We start from the raw sequence: 18,368 nt of genomic DNA, 5'->3' as shown, positions 1-18,368 counted from the left end.
TCAGAAAATCTTTAAAATGTATAGAATCGTATTGTTTGCTGAATATTGTGATATCATATCATATGAGCAGAATATCGCACATCGTATTATATCATGAGATTAGTGTATCGCTACAGCCCTACTACACGCCATACTGAATACGGAGGTGCCAGCATTATGCTGTGGGAATTGTTTTTATCAGGTTCCAGTAAGTTTGTTCAAGAGGATGGGAAAATGGATAAAGTTAAATACAGGACGAAAACCTGACAATTAAAAAAAACAGGGATAAGTTTAATCTGAACAAGGCTAGACCTGAGGCCAGCTCTTCTCTCATTGATCTGATGAAACTTTGTAAAGAGCATGCAAGTTGTAATTCTTGCTAAATCATTTTATTGTTAAAATGGAAATAACCAAAGTCTAACAAAGAGCACTGAAATTGTGTTTATAAAAAGCTGTAAAAGCATTCCTGTGAACAATTATGTTTAAGTTTAACATAAAGATCGTTCCATTTCTATGCAAAAGTTTAGCAGCAGTGGCTTGTAAACTTGGACGTGATTTAGTTAATATTTTGCTGGCAAATAGAAGGCACTTTGTTTGATGTTAGCATTTTGGGTCGAGTCTGCAGGGGGCAAAGGAGGAGGATGTTTAGAGTGGGAGGCTGCACTTAGATGCAGTCAGATGGTTTATGTTTTTGTTAATGAAAAGGGAGCAGGGGGTCCTTCCCATTAGACAGGCTCTGATTTCCCCTGTTGGGGCCGAAGTCTCTCCATTGGCTACCCTCTGGACCATGACGCTGGACCCCAGACCCATGGATGAGACGGACATTGACGTGGAGGGTCAGAGCGACTGTGAAGACGCGGAGTTTTCTGTGTTCAGTGAGAAATCCGCGTCCTCTGCTGCTGCTGTCCCCAAACAGGACGGTCAGAGCAGGAGATCCGCCTCTAAGCCTCCGTTCTCTTACATCGCTCTCATCACCATGGCGATCCTCCAGAGTCCGAAGAAGAGGCTGACCCTCAGTGAGATCTGTCACTTCATCCTTCAGCGCTTCGCCTATTATCGGGAGAGGTTCCCGGCGTGGCAGAACTCCATCCGCCACAACCTGTCGTTAAATGACTGCTTCGTGAAAATGCCACGGGAGCCCGGGAATCCTGGCAAGGGGAACTATTGGACGCTGGATCCCATGTCGGCCGACATGTTCGCAAACGGGAGCTTTCTTCGCAGGAGGAAACGTTTCAAGCGGCAGCAGCTGTTTCTGGGAGCGCTCAAGGAGCACAGGGCGCAGGATCGACGCAGCCCGGCTGCGGGGTCGCCGTTTGGCTCCGGACTCCACTGTCCCGATTCAAGCCTCCAAGCGGGCTCGGGAGGCCGGGTACGACTTCAAGTTTGTCCCGGGTTGCCACCTGCGGGCTGCATGATCCCAGCGCTCTCCTCGCTCCTCTCCGGGAATCCTCTGCTCACGTTTGAACACTGGAACTCAGGATTCCCAATAGCTCCAAATCTTGTCCTTCCTTCCGCCTCGCTGCACGGATTACCGTCCTATCCAGCTTCTCAGATGCCAGTTTTCCCCTTGAAAGTTTCGCCCTGCTTGATCTAAAATATTGCATTTATTTGAACTGCAAACATCCAGACGGCAAAACGGTACATATGCTTCTCAGTCCAACAGGACGTGCTTATAAAAAATGACTGTCTCACATTTAGTGCTGGTTTAAATAAATATGTTTAATTATAAACTAATAGTGTCAGTTTGAATTAATCAAACAATTATAATCTATGCCATTTTTTTTTCAAATGTGGAAAAGTCAAGTTTAAAAATATTTAAGAAAAACTGAGACAACAAAAGCAATAAAAAACCAATAATGATCAGACAGTATTCAGGAATCAAAGAGACGCATATTTTCGATGAAAAAAAATAATTTAGGGCAAAACATGCGACACATAATCATTCATTACATTTACGGCGGACTAAAGTAACGATATATAAAACTGTTTTTATATCATTTTAGACTACAAGTTGAATTTATTTTTGGGTGTTTGGGCCTTTTTCAAACATGACACAAATTTAAATGTAAGAAGTGGTGACTATCACCGATCAAATCATCGGTAGGTGATATCACATTTTCAAACGACACTGTGTACTGCAGTTTGATTGCAATGTGGAAACGGACTAATCTGTAACTTGTTCGTTGCAAAATCAAAAATTATACCAAACTGATAAATGCACCAAAGGCTATAAGATTTAATCAGACTTTAGAGTTGGGGAGATCCATTCCATATTTTAATGCATTTGCCTTAAAGTAACGTTTACTATTCTTACACTTGAAATGTGTTTACATAAAATATAGAGGAAAATATTGATAACATCAAACCGAAAAACACTTTTTGTTTTATTTACCCTAGCCTTGTATTAACCAGCTGTGCTGCAAGCAAGAGTGGAATTGTAGAGGAAGGCATTGTCTAAAATATCTACCTCATATTGATTCTTCTGAAATATTTATACATTACTGTTTTTGTTTTAAGCTCTGAGGCAGATATTGAAGGTAGGACGTGCAAATTACATGAGTGTAAGTGGGAGGATGGACATCTGCAGCTAAACATTGTTCCCCTATATGTTTCATTTGCAAAAAAAAAAGGAAATATGAACTCTTCCAAAGTGAAATGTACAAGAAAAATTGCTGTGGGCATTTAGAGTTTTATTATGTGACATCTAAACCTATGTATTGTCCTATTTTAAGGGGCATTAAGGTCCCCAAGAGGCCTTTAGCATGACCTGTCAAAACCCACTTAAGTCCAAAATGTTTTATACGCCTGGTAAATTTGGATTTATTTGTTTAATTTTTATTTATTTTAATTAAGATGTCTGATTCTGATAGGGAATGAGGCAGACGTCTTTCAAAAAGTAGACCCATTATGAAATGAGTACTGATTTCAAATCAAATAAGAAATGTAATTTATATTTTATTTTTAAAATATGGCTTGTCAAAAAATATTTCTACCCTTCTCAGTAATCAATGGAAACGTTTTTGTTGTCCTTACTCTTCTTTTTTTTTGGTATTTTGTTCATGTTTGGTGATGAGTTCACAGATTCTGAGGTCGGAGGCCTCCGAGCAATCATCCTAATCTTTGGCTCCCTGCACATATTTTGTGTCAGATTCATGTCAAAGCTCTTGCTGCGCCACTTTAAAATCTTAATATAACCCCCACTCAGAAAAAAAAAAACAAAAAAAAAACACTTTGATTAAATTAAAAAATTCCTTTAAACCTAAACTAGGATTTTTGTAATAGACCCAAAGAGAAAAGCACATAAAATGAAGGAACATGTTTATACTTTGTTTTCAAATTGTTTATTAAAAATCTGAGAACAGGGATGTGAATTTGTCAGGGCTGGAAGCAAAGTAATTAATGACATCATTTTAAGAGATATCATGGCCAACTGTGTGGTTGGTGCTAATAAGTACAAGGCCACTGAGTCGTTCCTGTGCCAGTGGAGAACTTGGGTAAATTTTAATCAATTTCAGTTTGGAAAAACTCCGTCGTGCTGAAGCGACTGTTGGATGCAGACTTTCCTGAGTAAGCCAAAGATTTGGGAACAACTCGCAAATTGTAATTATGCATAACCGCATGACCAGCAACCCTCCCGACCCCACTAAGGGACAAGGGTGTAAAGAAAATGGATGGATGGCATAATTGCATGTCTCCAAAAGTAGCGGCAGCCAACAGTTGAATAACATTAAGCTATTGTTTGTGTACCAACTATAAAAATTATTTAGAAGTAGTTTGTCATGTGTAATAGCATTTAGCTTGTATTATTACATTTTATAGTGTGTGTGTGTGTGTGTGTGTGTGTATATATATATATATATGGCTGTGGTATTTGCATTGTCCTCCTTTCATTCTTTTACCTCTAAATTGAATAAAGCATTAACTGTATTAAAAGTATCAAATATCTTCAGAAGTAATCTAATAAGTAAGTAGAGTTGATCTGTGGGTAATTTAATCCCTGCTCTGTTGAGGTTTATTCCAGAAAGTTGGTCAACAAACAACTTCATGAAGATCAAGAAACACAGCAGGGAGAAAGTTATGGAGAATAACATGAAAATTGATCTTCATAGTTTATATAGTTGCTCAAAGCTGGTGGAGAAATTCACCAAAAATGATGAAAATTGCTAAATTATTCAACAAACTGATTTAATCAGGGAACTGGATGCCACATTTTCAGACTTTGGTTGTCAAAATGTGAAATGTGTCTGTACCAATGACAACTATGCCATCCCACATCATTATGCTACCACAACCGTGCTCTGAAAGTCTAAATTTGATTTTTCAAAAATACGTTCTGTCATTGTGACTAAAAACTTCAGTCTTTCTCCAGGATGCATTTAGCTCATTCATGCAGTCAAATCTTAGGACCATCCTTCTTGGTCGGTATCGAGTAAGTCCATGCTGATCTAAAATTTGGTTCTCTGTGGACGGTGTCATTGTCATTTCAAAGTTTATGACAGGAATTTAAATGTACCCCAAACACCAAAGCCTACAAAAGCAGCTGTTTTAGAGATGATCCAAACACTTATTGGTCATCAGTTTGAACCTCGTCAAAGTTCCTCAGATATTCATGGTACAGCAGCAGACGAAACAAAACAACTTTAAAACATATTAAATGACACGTTGGTTTTTCCAGTGCTAACAAGAAAATTCAGTTTGTAATTTGATGTGATCTATTTCTAAAGAAGAGGAATTCAGTGCCACTTAATGCCTCGTGACATGTAGTGTCGGCAAACTAAAATATTCATAATTTAAGCATAAATCCAACAATTTAAAAAAAAACAAAAAAAAAAAAACAATATTTAGCTGCAAAATACCACAGAGAACATAGAATGTATGTAATGAGGACTTCTAGCCACACAATAATGGAGACTGGATCATTGTTCCAGAGGAAAATACTTACTTTGCAATGTAAACCATCATCTGGTGTCTTTTCATTGTGTAATGTGGTCTTGACAGATAAACGATAAACACATGTTCAGTAACTGTCATCAAAAATCTGCAGGTTTATGTAGAGAATAAAAACACACTAAAACACTACCCCAGTTGCCTCTCATTGGCTCCCATTTAGATTGTTTTGCTGCATTGCTAATAGCCCTAAATTACTTTGCCCTTCAAAAACTCAGGTTTTCTGTCATCTGTGAGATCCATAAACGGCATCCTGCTAACTATTTCCATGCGGGAGTGCAAGACTGCCAGTCATAAATGCAGAACACTTTCTGGGAGTGATTCACTGTTAATAATACATCTAATATGTAATACAAGCTAAAGACAGGAGGCCAATTTTTCCAGCTGCATTGTCTTTTGCAGATGTTGGCTTCCTCTGGAAGTCATGGAAGGATCCAGCTCTAGCTTCCAGTCACCTTATTCATTTTCAGTGAAAATACATTTTTTTACAGGCTGGAGAACATGTAATCTGCGTATAGTAATGCTGAATTAAATTGGAAACATTCAAAGACGGGTATTTTCGTGAAATGAAGTAAACCTTGTTTTTCCCTGTCTATTAAATCAGACCAAACCTCACCTGTTTTAGATCAATTAGGGTAGCCAGAATAATGGGATATATGTGTGATGTTCAAAACATCGACTTGTTTGTCCTTCAGCCACTTATTAATTTGGCACACTGATTGGGGTCATTGTCTGTTTGGAAGAGCCATTTGTGTTGTAGCTTTACCTTTATGAGATGTTGCTTTAATAATTACCACATGATGCTCTTTCCTTGTGATGTCTGTTTAGGACATCTGCCCCTCCTGTTGCATAACCTTTCAAGGAGGGTAAACACATTTTACATCAAACAAGGTTTGTCTAAGGGCCATATAAAAAGCTCAGGCAGGCCAAATTTGGCCCCCGGGCCTTCAGTTTGTCGCGTGTGTTAACGTTGTGTTTTCAAGAAAAATCCTCAACAGTTCAATAAAAGTTTTATTGACTAAAGATTAGAAATTGCAAATAACATTGCCTCATAGGAATTTAATGCACTTTTTAACATTTTAGCTATGCTAAGGAAATATAATCAAAAAGATTACAGAAGACAGTAGATAAAGATGACAAAAAAGATTACACTATATTTTGTCAATGCCAGAAAAGTACTAAGAATTAATGTTAAAAATGTTAATGTTGGAAACACACCTCATGCTCAATACAAGCTACAAGAAAAAAAAATTCATGTAGACAATTGTTTCATGTAAACTGAAATCATATCATTTATCATTAAAGATTTTTGGTCAACCTTTCAAAAATGGTCCATTTGTCAAAACTGAGGTATAGGATTTTCACTCGATTAGGCAAAGCAAGTAATTATTTCACTCCCGATGGGCTTAGTGGGTTGCTGCGATGTGGAGGTGTGACTTTCTTGTGCGTCTCCCTCCATTTCATTTAAGTTGAAAATTTTTAAAGCAATCTGCTCAGTTTCCTTTTCCTTCCCACATTCAAACAAACAGGCAAACCAGCCATCACCAAGGTAAGCAAGGTCAGAGTAACCACTGGGGCCCCTGTAAAGGATCCAGGGTTCACTCCATGCATTTGGATCGGATGGGAATTTGTTCAGAAACACACCCAAATCAAGTCGTTTTCTTTTATGGCTTGGGTGTGTGTATAAAAGCCAGTGGATTGCATCGCCTGCTGCTGCCGAGTCTTTGTTTTGGGCTGGGAAGGAGACCACACTTCCCTGACAGCCACAACCTGTTTCCACAAGCTTTTGGTCACTGTGTATAGCAAACATTTGTCCTTTGCTGTCACTGGAAGCTTCCACCCGGTGCCCTTCGCTACTGCGGGCATTGCAATAGATGTATCTGCCATTCGCATCACAAACCTCAGCCATTTGACACTCTATTGATTGTCTTTCAAACAAAGTGCCAAACTGCCAGTTTACCCCAGAATCGTCGCTAAACAGGGAGACAGCATGTGGAGTAGGCTTAACAGGTTTTACACCGATGTAAGCATAAGCTGGAATCATCAATCTACCACTCTCTGTTTGAAGACCATGACCTGGCCCAATTGCAAAGGTCACCCAGTCACTACGCAGATGTTCAGTCAGATCAGTTAGTCCACTCCAGGTTTCTCCAAGATCATCACTGGTGACGTAGCAGAGCCGGGTTTTGTTGCAGTAATTGCCAATTTGCCACCATTCTGTGCAGTTTCCTTCTACGCAGATGAAAAACAAGAAGAGCTTCCTGTTTGTCCTGTCGTACACCGGACAGGGGTTCATGGTGCGGTAGCCATCAATGTACGCTTCTTCCACTATTTTCTGCTCAGTCCACTGCAAAACAGGATATGCAGAGGGATTAAGTATAAGAGACGGTGTGCTCGACAGAAAAAAATGTAAAATGAGAAGCTGTGCACCAATTAAACAGTTAACTGGAGGGGCGGATACCTCAACTGTAACCCTGTTGGTTTCTCTCTGTAGCGCTCCCTTTTTCATAGCCAGCTCCTCCGCCATATGATCGGCTTTTTCTGTTCTTCGCTCAGCAAAGGTCAGAAGAGTTTCTCCCACGGACAAAAGAGCAGGAATCCTGTAAACCTTGGGTTTACAGGACGATTGTGGATCATTATGTAACCTGTCCATTGCTGGAAAGTTAACGGTCTGTACCGAGTAGTGACGTGTCGGTCTTCTTCTTCCTGCGTTTTATTGGCGATTGGCAAGAAACGTCTGGTACTACCGCCACCTACTGGAGCATGGTTCAGGATGACCTCTCTGTATCTGAACATCTTCGTCTGTCTTAATATAAACACATAACTACTATATATAATCACATTTTATGAAACAATTTAGTTTTCTTTAAAAATCGAATGATTTGTATATTTGCCACCTAAGTTCTTATTCAATTTCTAACGTTTTCCTTAAGCAATGTTTGTCAAAATCTAAATCTTGCTTATTTTTCCTCTTTTTCCAGTCCTTATTTCTCCTACTACGTTTTAAATTTTATAAAACCATCTTCTTCTTTTTTTTCTTTATTCCACTTTTCTTGCCGTTCTTTCACCACTTTTTCTTTTAAAATGCTGTTTTCCTCAGATTTGCTCGACTTAACTATAAAGCTAATGGGAATTTGAATGGTCTTTTTTGCTATCTTATCTACCATCTCATTTACTTTTACTCCAACATGCTGGTAACCACCCAAATGTTGCTGTTAAATATTCTGTACTTTAAATAATGAAAGGAATATTTCTAGTAAAATGTCTGACCTACTAATATGAATGATATTTTAATGCAGAGCTTGAATCTGAACAAACTATTGTTTTTAATGGTTTAATGTTTTCTTATTTTATAGTAAACAATACTGCCAAAATCTCACCTTTATACAACAGTCCATTGCTGATTCGTTTTTCTATTTTTAAGTTACATTCCAGTACAACACATGATATTACTACTGTAGATTTGAACACATTGATGGTAAACATTTAAATATAATTCTACTGAATGATGATCTATAATGAGATTTGTCTTTTTTTTCTTTTCCATTAATGTCATATCCACTATTGCCTCTGGTAAAATCCCGGGTGGTATAACTGATTTAGGTGTTGTTTGACTAATTTCTAAACTATCCATTTGAAGTTCTTTTATTTTCTTCTTAACTATCCATCCAATACTCGTCATTTCTTTTGTTTCTTTTTTTTCCCAGCGCTGATTTAAAATTTTCCATGTTGGATGAGTCATAAGTCATAGGTTGTAAATTTAACCAGTACTGGTAATTTGTTTTTGATTTTGTTCTTCTATTATGGTCCTTTCAGGCTTTTCTTAAGCACAAACTAATTTCCGTATGGTCCTTTGCTGGGACTTCCTCTTTGTTTTGAGTTTTGGCTAGTCCAATAGCCAAACAAATCCTTCCAAACATAGTGATAACACCCTGGGAAATGAATAGTCTAAAAAAATTATTAAAATCCAAAAATGATACACTTGTCACATTCATCATGATCATCATTAGCTTGATCATGATGAATGTACACTTGTAACAAATAATGAGCACTCTTTGGCATATCACAATAATATTTTGTATGTAATTTTTATGAAAACTAGGACACATCAAAACTATATTTAAGTTCTTTACACCAGTTGTATCAGCTGGAAAATAACTTGAACGAAATTCCAAAGATTTGTTTTAGCAACCTACCATGAACGCCTAATCAGTAGCATGCATGGACCAGTGGTGGATATTCAAGGAATCATATCCTGGTCAAGCCCCTCTTTCTGTCAGCCCCCAACCAATTAAAATGCAAACAATTATCAGTTTGTTTGTTTGCTTTTTTTGTTAAGTTTGTTTGTTTTCAGAAGAAAGCAGGTAACCTACTCTCCCAGTACTCTGCAGCAAGCAAGGGAAACTTATTCCATACAAGTAGTAGCAAACTTGTTTAGCTTTGCCAACTGATGAGATCGGATAAGATAAGACGGGATAAAATAATATAAGATCTTGACCACCTTTCCCCTTTCCAATGCTGCCCTGGGCAACTGCCGACATAAACCATATCAAAAACCATCGCTGACTGTTACCATGCCACAGATATCATAAGTTACCCTGTTTTCCTCCCCTCTATCTTTTTTTTAAATTTTTCTTCTTGTTCTCCTTCCTTCAATCTATTGCTTTGTATCCACTTCTGTCTCTAATACTCTTATACATGACAGGTGCCTGAGAGAAAAGCCAGGGAAAGGAGAGGAAGGACGTTCATCATAAGTCATTACTTGGCTCTGGGCTAAACATTTCATTAAACGTCTATTTTAACTTTAGACTTGACTTAAGAGCTTTAAAGTCGTAAAAACTACGTTTTAAGTAGAAAATACATTTAGAACAGAGTATAGATTTTGAAAATCACTTATCAGATCAGGGCTAACATGGAAAGGTAAGTGTAACAGGTACATTTATATTTTTATTGATACTCACTACTTTTACTGTGCCAAGAACATTTTAGAGGGCAACATCATATGTTAGGGATGGGGCTGATCCAGTTTGATGAGGGTGTCAGAACTGAAATCGGCACCACGTGTAACGGAATATTAGGTGTAGGCATCTGGATCTGTTCACCAACACAGACCCCATCCAAAAACCTAACCAGGGAGAGAACTTAATGACACAATGTTTTTACCTCCTTAATAACATGCTTAGATAGGAAAACAACTACCACTACACAAACCAATAAAAGCCACGAATTTAAAGGTAAATAACATTAAGTGATATATATGCTTACATTGATCAGCTGAATGAATGAACTCACTATAGGAGTTTTGCAGTGCACTGCTTTAGAGGGAGGGCAAGCAGTTAGGAAAGTGAGAGAGCGATGACTTGCTTGTTTTGTGCTGTTGTGTTGACAACCTTCCCTTCTGGTTAGGACCACCCTGCTCGCCGCTCAGCTCTCAATAAAACAAGCTCTCCTTCACCCTCGCTTGCTCCTTTCTCAGGTCATTTGAGAGTTCTTTGACTTTTTTTTTTTCTTCTTCTTCTTTTCAAGTGACCCCCTGCTTTGTTGGTTCATTCTGACAACACACGTTACACTGGTTTTAGTTCCTGAAGGGTTGAAGACTTATGGAAAGTCATGTCATTATGACCCCCCGGCTGAGCATTATTGCAGACAACAGGCTGGAAACATTATCTTGCAATGTTACAGTTAGTGAAGCAACAAAGAAGCTTTATTTGGTACCTGAATTGAAGCTAATGATGCTCTAAAGAGCAGCTGTGTAGTAATCCCGAGGCAGGTTTGATTATATGATGAGTTCTGAATTGTTATATAGAACCGCAAAAAATAAAAACAAAAATAGCTAAAAAAATACACTTTTTTAGAAGTTCTGAAGCAGATGTATAAAACTTCACAACTTCCTTTATAAAAAAAATATCTCGTCGCTAAAAAGTGACCAGTTGCACAATATACGTGCATTTAACTACTTAATGCTTCTAAATCAATCAATCTAAGCTGAAGGGGATCCTAATGTAAGTCTGAGAGAAAAATTTTGAGAGAAATTTAAAGAGAAGGAAGAAATTAAAGTATAAGAACCGGTTAATCAATGTCGTACACACAACGAGCATTACGATTCTTTTTTGGTTCTGGCTTTAGAGATTTCTGGAGCCCTTCCAGTTTTGATTCGGATCAAGGTGACACACTTAAAGACAGTTAATGCTGATGCTAAGCTTTAAAGAAATGTAAGAAAGAACCTGGTGTAAACAAAAACATTCCATTTGATTGGGCACTACTTTCTGGTTCTGGTTCTGCGTGTGTCAGAAGTCACAGAACTTGGTTTCCCTGACAACCAGCTGCTTCTGGGGGAGGAGCCATCATAAAAACTGATCAACGAATCAGAAGAAAACTATGGGAAACCTCAGAGCAATAAGAAATATCCTCCTCTGTCAACAAACTGTTCTTGTAGATCAGTTTATTTATTATTATTTTTTTTTATCCCTGGGAAGATTTTACATCCATGATTTTTATGGTGGAAATTTTACTCTGTGCAAAATAAATCGCTACAGTAAATAGTATGACACCCCCAACTTTAATGGCACAGTGAGTTTCCAGAATGCTTTTACATACATGTGTAAAGAGGGTGTGTGACTTTGTGGGTGTGTTTAGAAAACTGTTAAACGACTGTGTGAAGCTCGAATTGTTTATGGCAACACCCAGAGTGCTGATGTACCGTCTTCTTTGCTGCAGAAAGCAACAAAGCTCAGGACTCAGAAGAACTGCCTCAACTGTCTTTGTTAAAACGTTTTCCATTTCAGTTTTGCAAACAAACAAAAAAGAAAATTACCTCAGAGTTTAACACTAATCAATATTTAAAGGTATCTCAATATATGAAAGTTTTGACAAATTGTCAGGCAATAAGACTTCAATATCTGTGTGTAATGCTTCAAGGTCATATACTTTTTCATACAGTTTTTTTCGTTTTTCCTCACTTTGACAGCATGTAAAATTAAAAAAATAGTGAAATGAAAGGAGTAAAGAACAAAATACATCTGAAGCCTTAAGATGCTATCTTTAGCAGAGGAGTAAATACTATACAGTATCTATCAGACTGTGTCATCTTTGTTCTGTTTTGTTTTTTTTACCAGTAGAATTTGGGAACATGTTGTGTCTTTATAGGAAAAATCATAAAGATACTGCAAGAAGCTTACAAAGATCTGGCCAACATTTATAAGAAGGGATGTAATGTCAATCCAAGATTTTCCACAGATTATTCAAGAGAGTGTAAATCTTTTCTGAAACTGTGTTTTTTAAGTGAAATATTTTTTTGTTTTGTTTTGAATCAATGGTCATATATTTTTTTAACTATATTTTGAGAGTCGTTTGTCTCGTATCATATCAGAAACAGTCTTCTAGACTGGATAAACATCCTGTATGAAAGGTTGGAAATCAATCTGCAACAAATTTAACAATTATTCCAACATGCAACAAAGTTAACTGAAAACAAATGGCAGAACAAACTGTGGGCTAAAACCTCAGTGCATACCAGGCCACATTTAGAAACCTGGCTCTCTGTGCTGTCCAGTTTCTGGCGAAACCTGTATGCGTGTGCGTGTGTGTGTGTGTGTGTGTGTGTGTGTGTGTGTGTGTGTGTGCGTGTGTGTGCGTGCGTGTGTGTGAGAGCGCAAAAGATTGAAAGAGAATGTGTGTTTGTTATCTTTAAGAGTATTCTGTTTAAAACATCTGAAGAGGCAATAAACAGATTTTTTATTTTTTTGTGTGTGTGAAAGGAAAAAGCCTCGGCGCAGCTGTGCTGAACTGTAATCCTCCAGACGTCCGGAGAGACACCACAAAGGATGGCTGAGTGGCGACCACATGATGCTGGGATTCACTTCAAATATCTGATGATGTGAAACAAGACAGATGCACGGACACATGTGGAAAAGGCCAGATTCTTCACGAGGGTCTCGGCTTACACAAAGGAAAAGCTGGAAATACATCTGAACAGGAGAAGCATCAGAGCGATCCAAAACAAAAGCCGTGGAAGAAAACATTAAGTCTTTTTTAGGGAAGAAGTGGCGTTGGAGGTCTTATAAAATCAGAATATTTAAGCAGCATTCAGGAAACATAAATATCACGTACATCATACAGCTGTGCTTTTTGAGCTGTTCCTTATTTCCTCCCATAGGTCTTGAATGCATAGAGTACCCATGTTAGACACACTTCACTTATATGATGACAGATATTTAACACAGATGTACTCATGCTGGAGCTAAAGCCTACGCAGGGCCACACGCAAGCATCAGATCCACAGGTTTTACTGCAGCCAGAAATCTGAACAATTACATCAACCTTGAATTTTAGAGCGATCCTTACACTATGTCTGCTGGTGTTTTACTAGCCTTTACAATGAGTGAAAAGGACACGTTTTACAGTTCGACTTTTAACAGAGTCAGGTGGGATAAAACTTTGCAGCAGCACAGTGTGCAGAGAATCGGTGAAAAGAGTTCATCTAGTTCCAGCTAATGTAGCACGCCAACAGAGCGTAGGGGGACTGAATCGTCACTTATTTGTATTTGTCTTTCCAGGGCTGCTGGTTTAACTTAATACCTCGTTATGTGAGCAGGCTCTGAGGTCAGCAGAGCCAGTGGGCAGAAGGGAAACAAGTAAAGGCCCAGCATGCTCAGGAAAAAGGTTTAATACAAACAGCTCACACAAACATAAACTCTCCTGCTTTATTTAGTGGTTATGGCAAAAAAAAAAAAAAAAAGACCTCATAAATACTCCTTTTTTTTCTTCTGTCATTTAAGAGGGTAATTTTAACATCGTGTGGTGCAACTAGCCACATCTTTTTCCTGTTAAATTTTATTAATTTGGCCTTTTCTTTCATCGTGAATTTATTGGACTTCAGAAAGAGCTTAGCCATTGTTAACTGTGTAAACAGCTGTAAACCACACACAGACACCACGCTGCAGAGAAAAGAAACAGGCGAGTCAGACAGAAAAAAAAAACACTTAGCTCGCCAAAATGTACGAAATCATTGCAAAAGAATTCATACCTTTTGAACTTTTAGATACTTTATTATGCTACATCATATTTTATCAGTTTTTCTTTGCTTAAGATTATTTTTACAAATGTAAATCTGTAAAATATGGCATGCATTCGCATTTAACCCTTATTACTCTGATACTCTTGAATTAAATCTAGTTCTAGCAGTTGTCTCTTTAAAGGTTATCTAATTGCTCCTAGTATAAATCCAACTGTTCTATGAAGGTTTGTTAGAGAAGATTAGTGAGCCAACAGCATCAGAAATTTAAAGCAGTCAAGTGACCAGTGGACTCAATCCAACTGTAATAAGACCTTTGTTTTAAGGTGCTACTAGTTGTTCGGTAACCTTGATGAAATTAAAGTCAAATTTTCATTAATTTTTCAACAAGTTGCACATTTAAAACGTGTGATGACAAGAGAAAGAGGGTTAGGATAAAAATCTAAACTTCATTTGTAGGTGTTTAAAGATTTTTGATATTTTAAAGGAAAAACTATACACATAAAAAAGCAAATCTGTCTTTTCTCAATACAAACAATAAACATGAATTCACCGACTGGTCTACAATGAGATTTTGGTTCTGTGTATACGCCCAGTTTCATTATGTCATCTCAACAGCCTCCTAAACACACACACAGTTGCAGGAGGTGGTGGTAATCTGTGGTTTATAGTGCAGCATGGCCGCCTGCAGAGGTTCCTCCAGCACAACAGGAGAGAACAGAACAAGTGTTTGTGGATGTGCAGGGTGTGAGTGATGTATATAACCCGACCACAGGCAAACAGGAAGCAACACTGTCTTAATATTCATAGGGAATCACAGAGAAGGAGAGCAACAATCCATGCTGTTGTTGGAGACAAATCATGTTTTATTCTCTTCTCTTTATCCTGCAAACTGGCTCTGTATCCAGACCAGCACATCTGGTGGGCAGATGTTTATCTCTACTCTGTCCCTTATTTTCTCTCCATCGTTCCTTTGTGTTCCTCTGGGCAGGCCTGGTGTTAATCTCTCTCTCCTCCACCTGGCCGAGACCACCCACGCTCAGAGCAGCGCGGAGCGGCCCACCAGCAGAGAGTGTATGTGTTCCAGGGTGTGTGCAACACAACTTTGGGCAAACAAAGGGAGACCTGTACTTACATTCACACAGAAGCAACAGTGACATGAAGATGTAGTATGAAAGCATATGAAGCACAAAATTAATGTATTTTGCACGGATTCTGATGCATACTGATGTTATGTTTCGTGCATTTCAGTGTAGATATAGAGTGTAGATATAATAGATTTAAAGAAATTCAACTGCAGTCCAACAAAAGATGTAGACATTTTAAATGAAAATGAATAATAATAATAAAAAAAACTCATGCAGATAAATGATCAAAAGATGAAGAAACACGTAGACAGAACTGTATTTCTGAAAAATGCAATGAAATGGCGCTGAATGACTGTCATCTCTTTGACTTTTTCGCCATCTGGTGGAGGGACTATGAAAGTACAGTCAATCTTTGGCTTTTACCTTCCTGCAACTGCTAATAAAATGCTTACGATGGATTTGAAGAACCACACGAGGGCAACAATGTGTAAGAGATGCACTTTTTCCCTTTTTGATCTGTGAGCTTAAAATAAAAGTGAGCAAACTCACAAAGCAGTAAAAATCATGTTTTAGGATTTAAAAAAAGGTTTTCTTAAATGCCAAGCACTTACAGGTACATCTCTAAAACTAAAAATTTCCCATATTATTTAGAATCATTGCACATTAAGTAAAAAATATTTCAAGTCTTCACTTCTTGTAATTTCAAAGATTATAACATACAGGTCATAATATCTGGCTATAATCTTGTGTATTTGCATGTCAATGTTGAATTGACATGCATTGTTCCACTTTAAAAAAAATAAACTTCAACATATAAATTATATGAAAGGACACACAAAACCTACTCTCTTTTTGTTTTCACACGCATACCTATAATGATGTCATTTTCTAGAAGTCTGCAAGTGTTTCCTGTCCACATATAGTAAACACAAAAAGTAGACCATGCCGGAGCAAAATGCACTGTTCCCTCTTCAATAAATAACTAAGCACAAACAGGAACCAGTTTATTATGAATTAGCAGTGTAAAGTGAGGCGCATGTGGAAAAGTGATGCAGTGTTTCCTATTATTGCAGGATGGAGGTTGACAACAGGGCCAAGCCTCGCTGGCCGCACTGTGAACACACCAGTGGAATTTGGACGGCTGCAGTGCTGATGATGAGAAATATGAGAGAGGAAGACACAATACGCTGTTGTTCCAAAAAACACACACACGCTACATACTTAGTGACGATCACAAGCCCACGCGCTGGAATAGCAAAGAGCATGTCTGGTGCTCCTGCGCGGAGAATCAAACACGCTCAGAAAGGCTATTGTCAGCGCTCGTGTCGTATGAAAATATTTGTGATTGCGCTGCCAAAAAGTGGAAGTGGATGTGAGGTTGTTTTAAGTGCCATCATCAAGTTCTGCACGTAATGACACTTTGGAGTCAAAGGTCATCCAGTTGAGTCAGAGCTTCATACCACTCAGCTCCTGCTCATCTCTGCTCTGCTAGCTCTCTGCACTGAGCTAGTGTCACAGTGTGTCACATCCTCTTTAAGTCTGGAACACGGGCTCTACCAATTTATTATACAATGATACACTGAAATGATAAATCCGCCTGTTAGCCCCATGAAATGATCATTTGGTTGGGTTTTTTGCTGAAAAATGTTGAAGAAGTAACAAAAAGAAACTGAAATACAACTTGGAAATGGGCAATTGTTGTAAATGATTAACACTGAACAAGATTGTTCTAAATTGTGTTGATCCAGGGCACTGGGTAGCTCAGTTGGCAACGCGTGAACACCATATGCAGAGACTACAAACCAATTGTCCTAGGTTCAATTCCCAGCCTCATGTCAGTTGCTGTATGTCTTCTCTCTCTTCTCCCAAATTCCTGTCCATTTATTATAAAATAAAGCCACAATCAGTGAATGTGAATGGATGAATGACTGCTTTTCTTGTAAAGTGCTTTGGTGTTCTCAAACCTAATAAAGCGCTATACCAATGCAGACCATTCATCACCTTAGCAGATTAGAATATACTACTGCATCAATATTCTCCTGGGGGAAAAAAAGCTATTTAATTTTATTATATACTCATGCAAAGTAAAAATAAAAGACTCACTAACTTCCATTAATAAAGCTGGACATTAATCGGTCATATGGGTAAAAAAAAATATCTACCTGAATATATATATACACTGCTCAAAAAAATAAAGAGAACACTTAAACAACACAATATAACTCCAAGTAAATCAAACTTCTGTGAAATCAAACTGTCCACTTAGGAAGCAACACTGATTGACAACGTCGGGTATATATATATATATATATATATATATATATATATATATATATATATATATATATATATATACTTTTTTATTATTATTTTTTATTTCATAATAAAAGACTTATATTTTTCCATAATCTCAAGATCTGCAAAAGCATTTTCTTAATTATGCAAAATTATTCTCATGAAGGGGAACATTATTACACTGCTACATACTGAGCAGCTCATGATAATGGGGTGTTCTGCTCCTTTTTCTGGCTCATGTTGCTGGGGAACGTATACTGTGTGCGTAATCAAGGAAACTATTGATTGAGCCCATTATGCTCTGATTAGCTCACCTTCCCGCTGAATGAGTCTATTCCAAGAAAAGAGACAATAAAGGAGCCGTTTGTCCCGCCTCCCCATGTGTCTACACTCTTCCTTACCTCTTTGTTTCTTGCAGTGCTGTTTACTCCTAAAGCTTTAATTGATGCAGTGTGTGAGGAGATGCTGCGCTTCCACACCTGTGGTTTTGAGAGATATGTCCTGTTTTGAAAAGATCTCACCAAATCTAGCCTGTTGCCCTACTCCTGGATTTGGCCTCAACTCCCTCCCCACCTTTCTGTAATTCCCCCCTTCAGCCCCCCCTCACCCCCACAACCCGCTCTCTGCCAAACCAGGAAGTGTGCACAGGAAACAGCTGTCCCTCACATCCGCCTGTTAGCCCCAGGCCAGGTGCATCCTGGGAACGGAGCAATGTGTGAGCTTGGACATGCAGTTGACACTGTACAAGGTGCCATTACTGTAATTAGGGTTACCATGAACTTTATACAGACGGCGGATAAAAATAAGCCTCCTTGAGTCTTTATTGGATTAATTAAGTCTTCAGGGAATTTCTTACAATTTTGCAGCACATCACTAAGGTGGTCCAGGTCATTTTGTGCTTCATCTGTTCAGGATTCAGATGTTGCAGCATTTTTCAGATTAAAGGGAAACTCCACTGCTCTTGTGCAGTTTCTAGTTATATGGGCTGTTCTATGTGCATGATATTTCTTTAAACCTATCGGACGGGTGGGGAAAAATATGAAAAA

The 18,368-nt window shown here is 38.2% G+C and overlaps 2 protein-coding genes across 2 annotated transcripts; one reads left to right on the top strand and one right to left on the bottom strand.

Moving 5' to 3' along the window:
• The first annotated feature begins 525 nt into the window (after positions 1–525).
• Positions 526–1,709, top strand: LOC103469592 (forkhead box protein D3-A-like). Its single transcript, XM_008417369.3, has one exon. It carries the CDS (start codon positions 665–667, stop codon positions 1,571–1,573), a length of 909 nt encoding a protein of 302 aa, XP_008415591.2. The 5' UTR covers positions 526–664; the 3' UTR covers positions 1,574–1,709.
• A 4,210-nt stretch (positions 1,710–5,919) lies between these two features.
• On the bottom strand, positions 5,920–7,654 carry LOC103468348 (sialidase-2-like). The gene is made up of 2 exons (XM_008415373.3): positions 7,388–7,654; positions 5,920–7,273 (listed from the first exon to the last, which is right to left on the bottom strand). Exons 1-2 carry the CDS (start codon positions 7,577–7,579, stop codon positions 6,296–6,298), a joined length of 1,170 nt encoding a protein of 389 aa, XP_008413595.1. The 5' UTR covers positions 7,580–7,654; the 3' UTR covers positions 5,920–6,295.
• Positions 7,655–18,368: the final 10,714 nt, after the last annotated feature.

The sequence above is a fragment of the Poecilia reticulata genome, chromosome 1 (assembly GCF_904066995.2).
Source record: "Poecilia reticulata chromosome 1, P_reticulata-male-v2, whole genome shotgun sequence".
Classification (NCBI taxonomy): domain Eukaryota; kingdom Metazoa; phylum Chordata; class Actinopteri; order Cyprinodontiformes; family Poeciliidae; genus Poecilia; species Poecilia reticulata.
This window is presented reverse-complemented; position numbering and strand designations above follow the sequence as displayed.

Excerpts from the sequence above, each read along its gene's own strand:
- LOC103468348 (XM_008415373.3), bottom strand. The coding sequence starts at position 7,579 with ATGGACAGGTTACATAATGATCCACAATCGTCCTGTAAACCCAAGGTT. Across the intron at positions 7,274-7,387 it reads CCAACAGGGTTACAGTTGAG|TGGACTGAGCAGAAAATAGT; the intron begins GTATCCGCCCCT and ends CCTGTTTTGCAG.
- LOC103469592 (XM_008417369.3), top strand. The coding sequence starts at position 665 with ATGTTTTTGTTAATGAAAAGGGAGCAGGGGGTCCTTCCCATTAGACAG.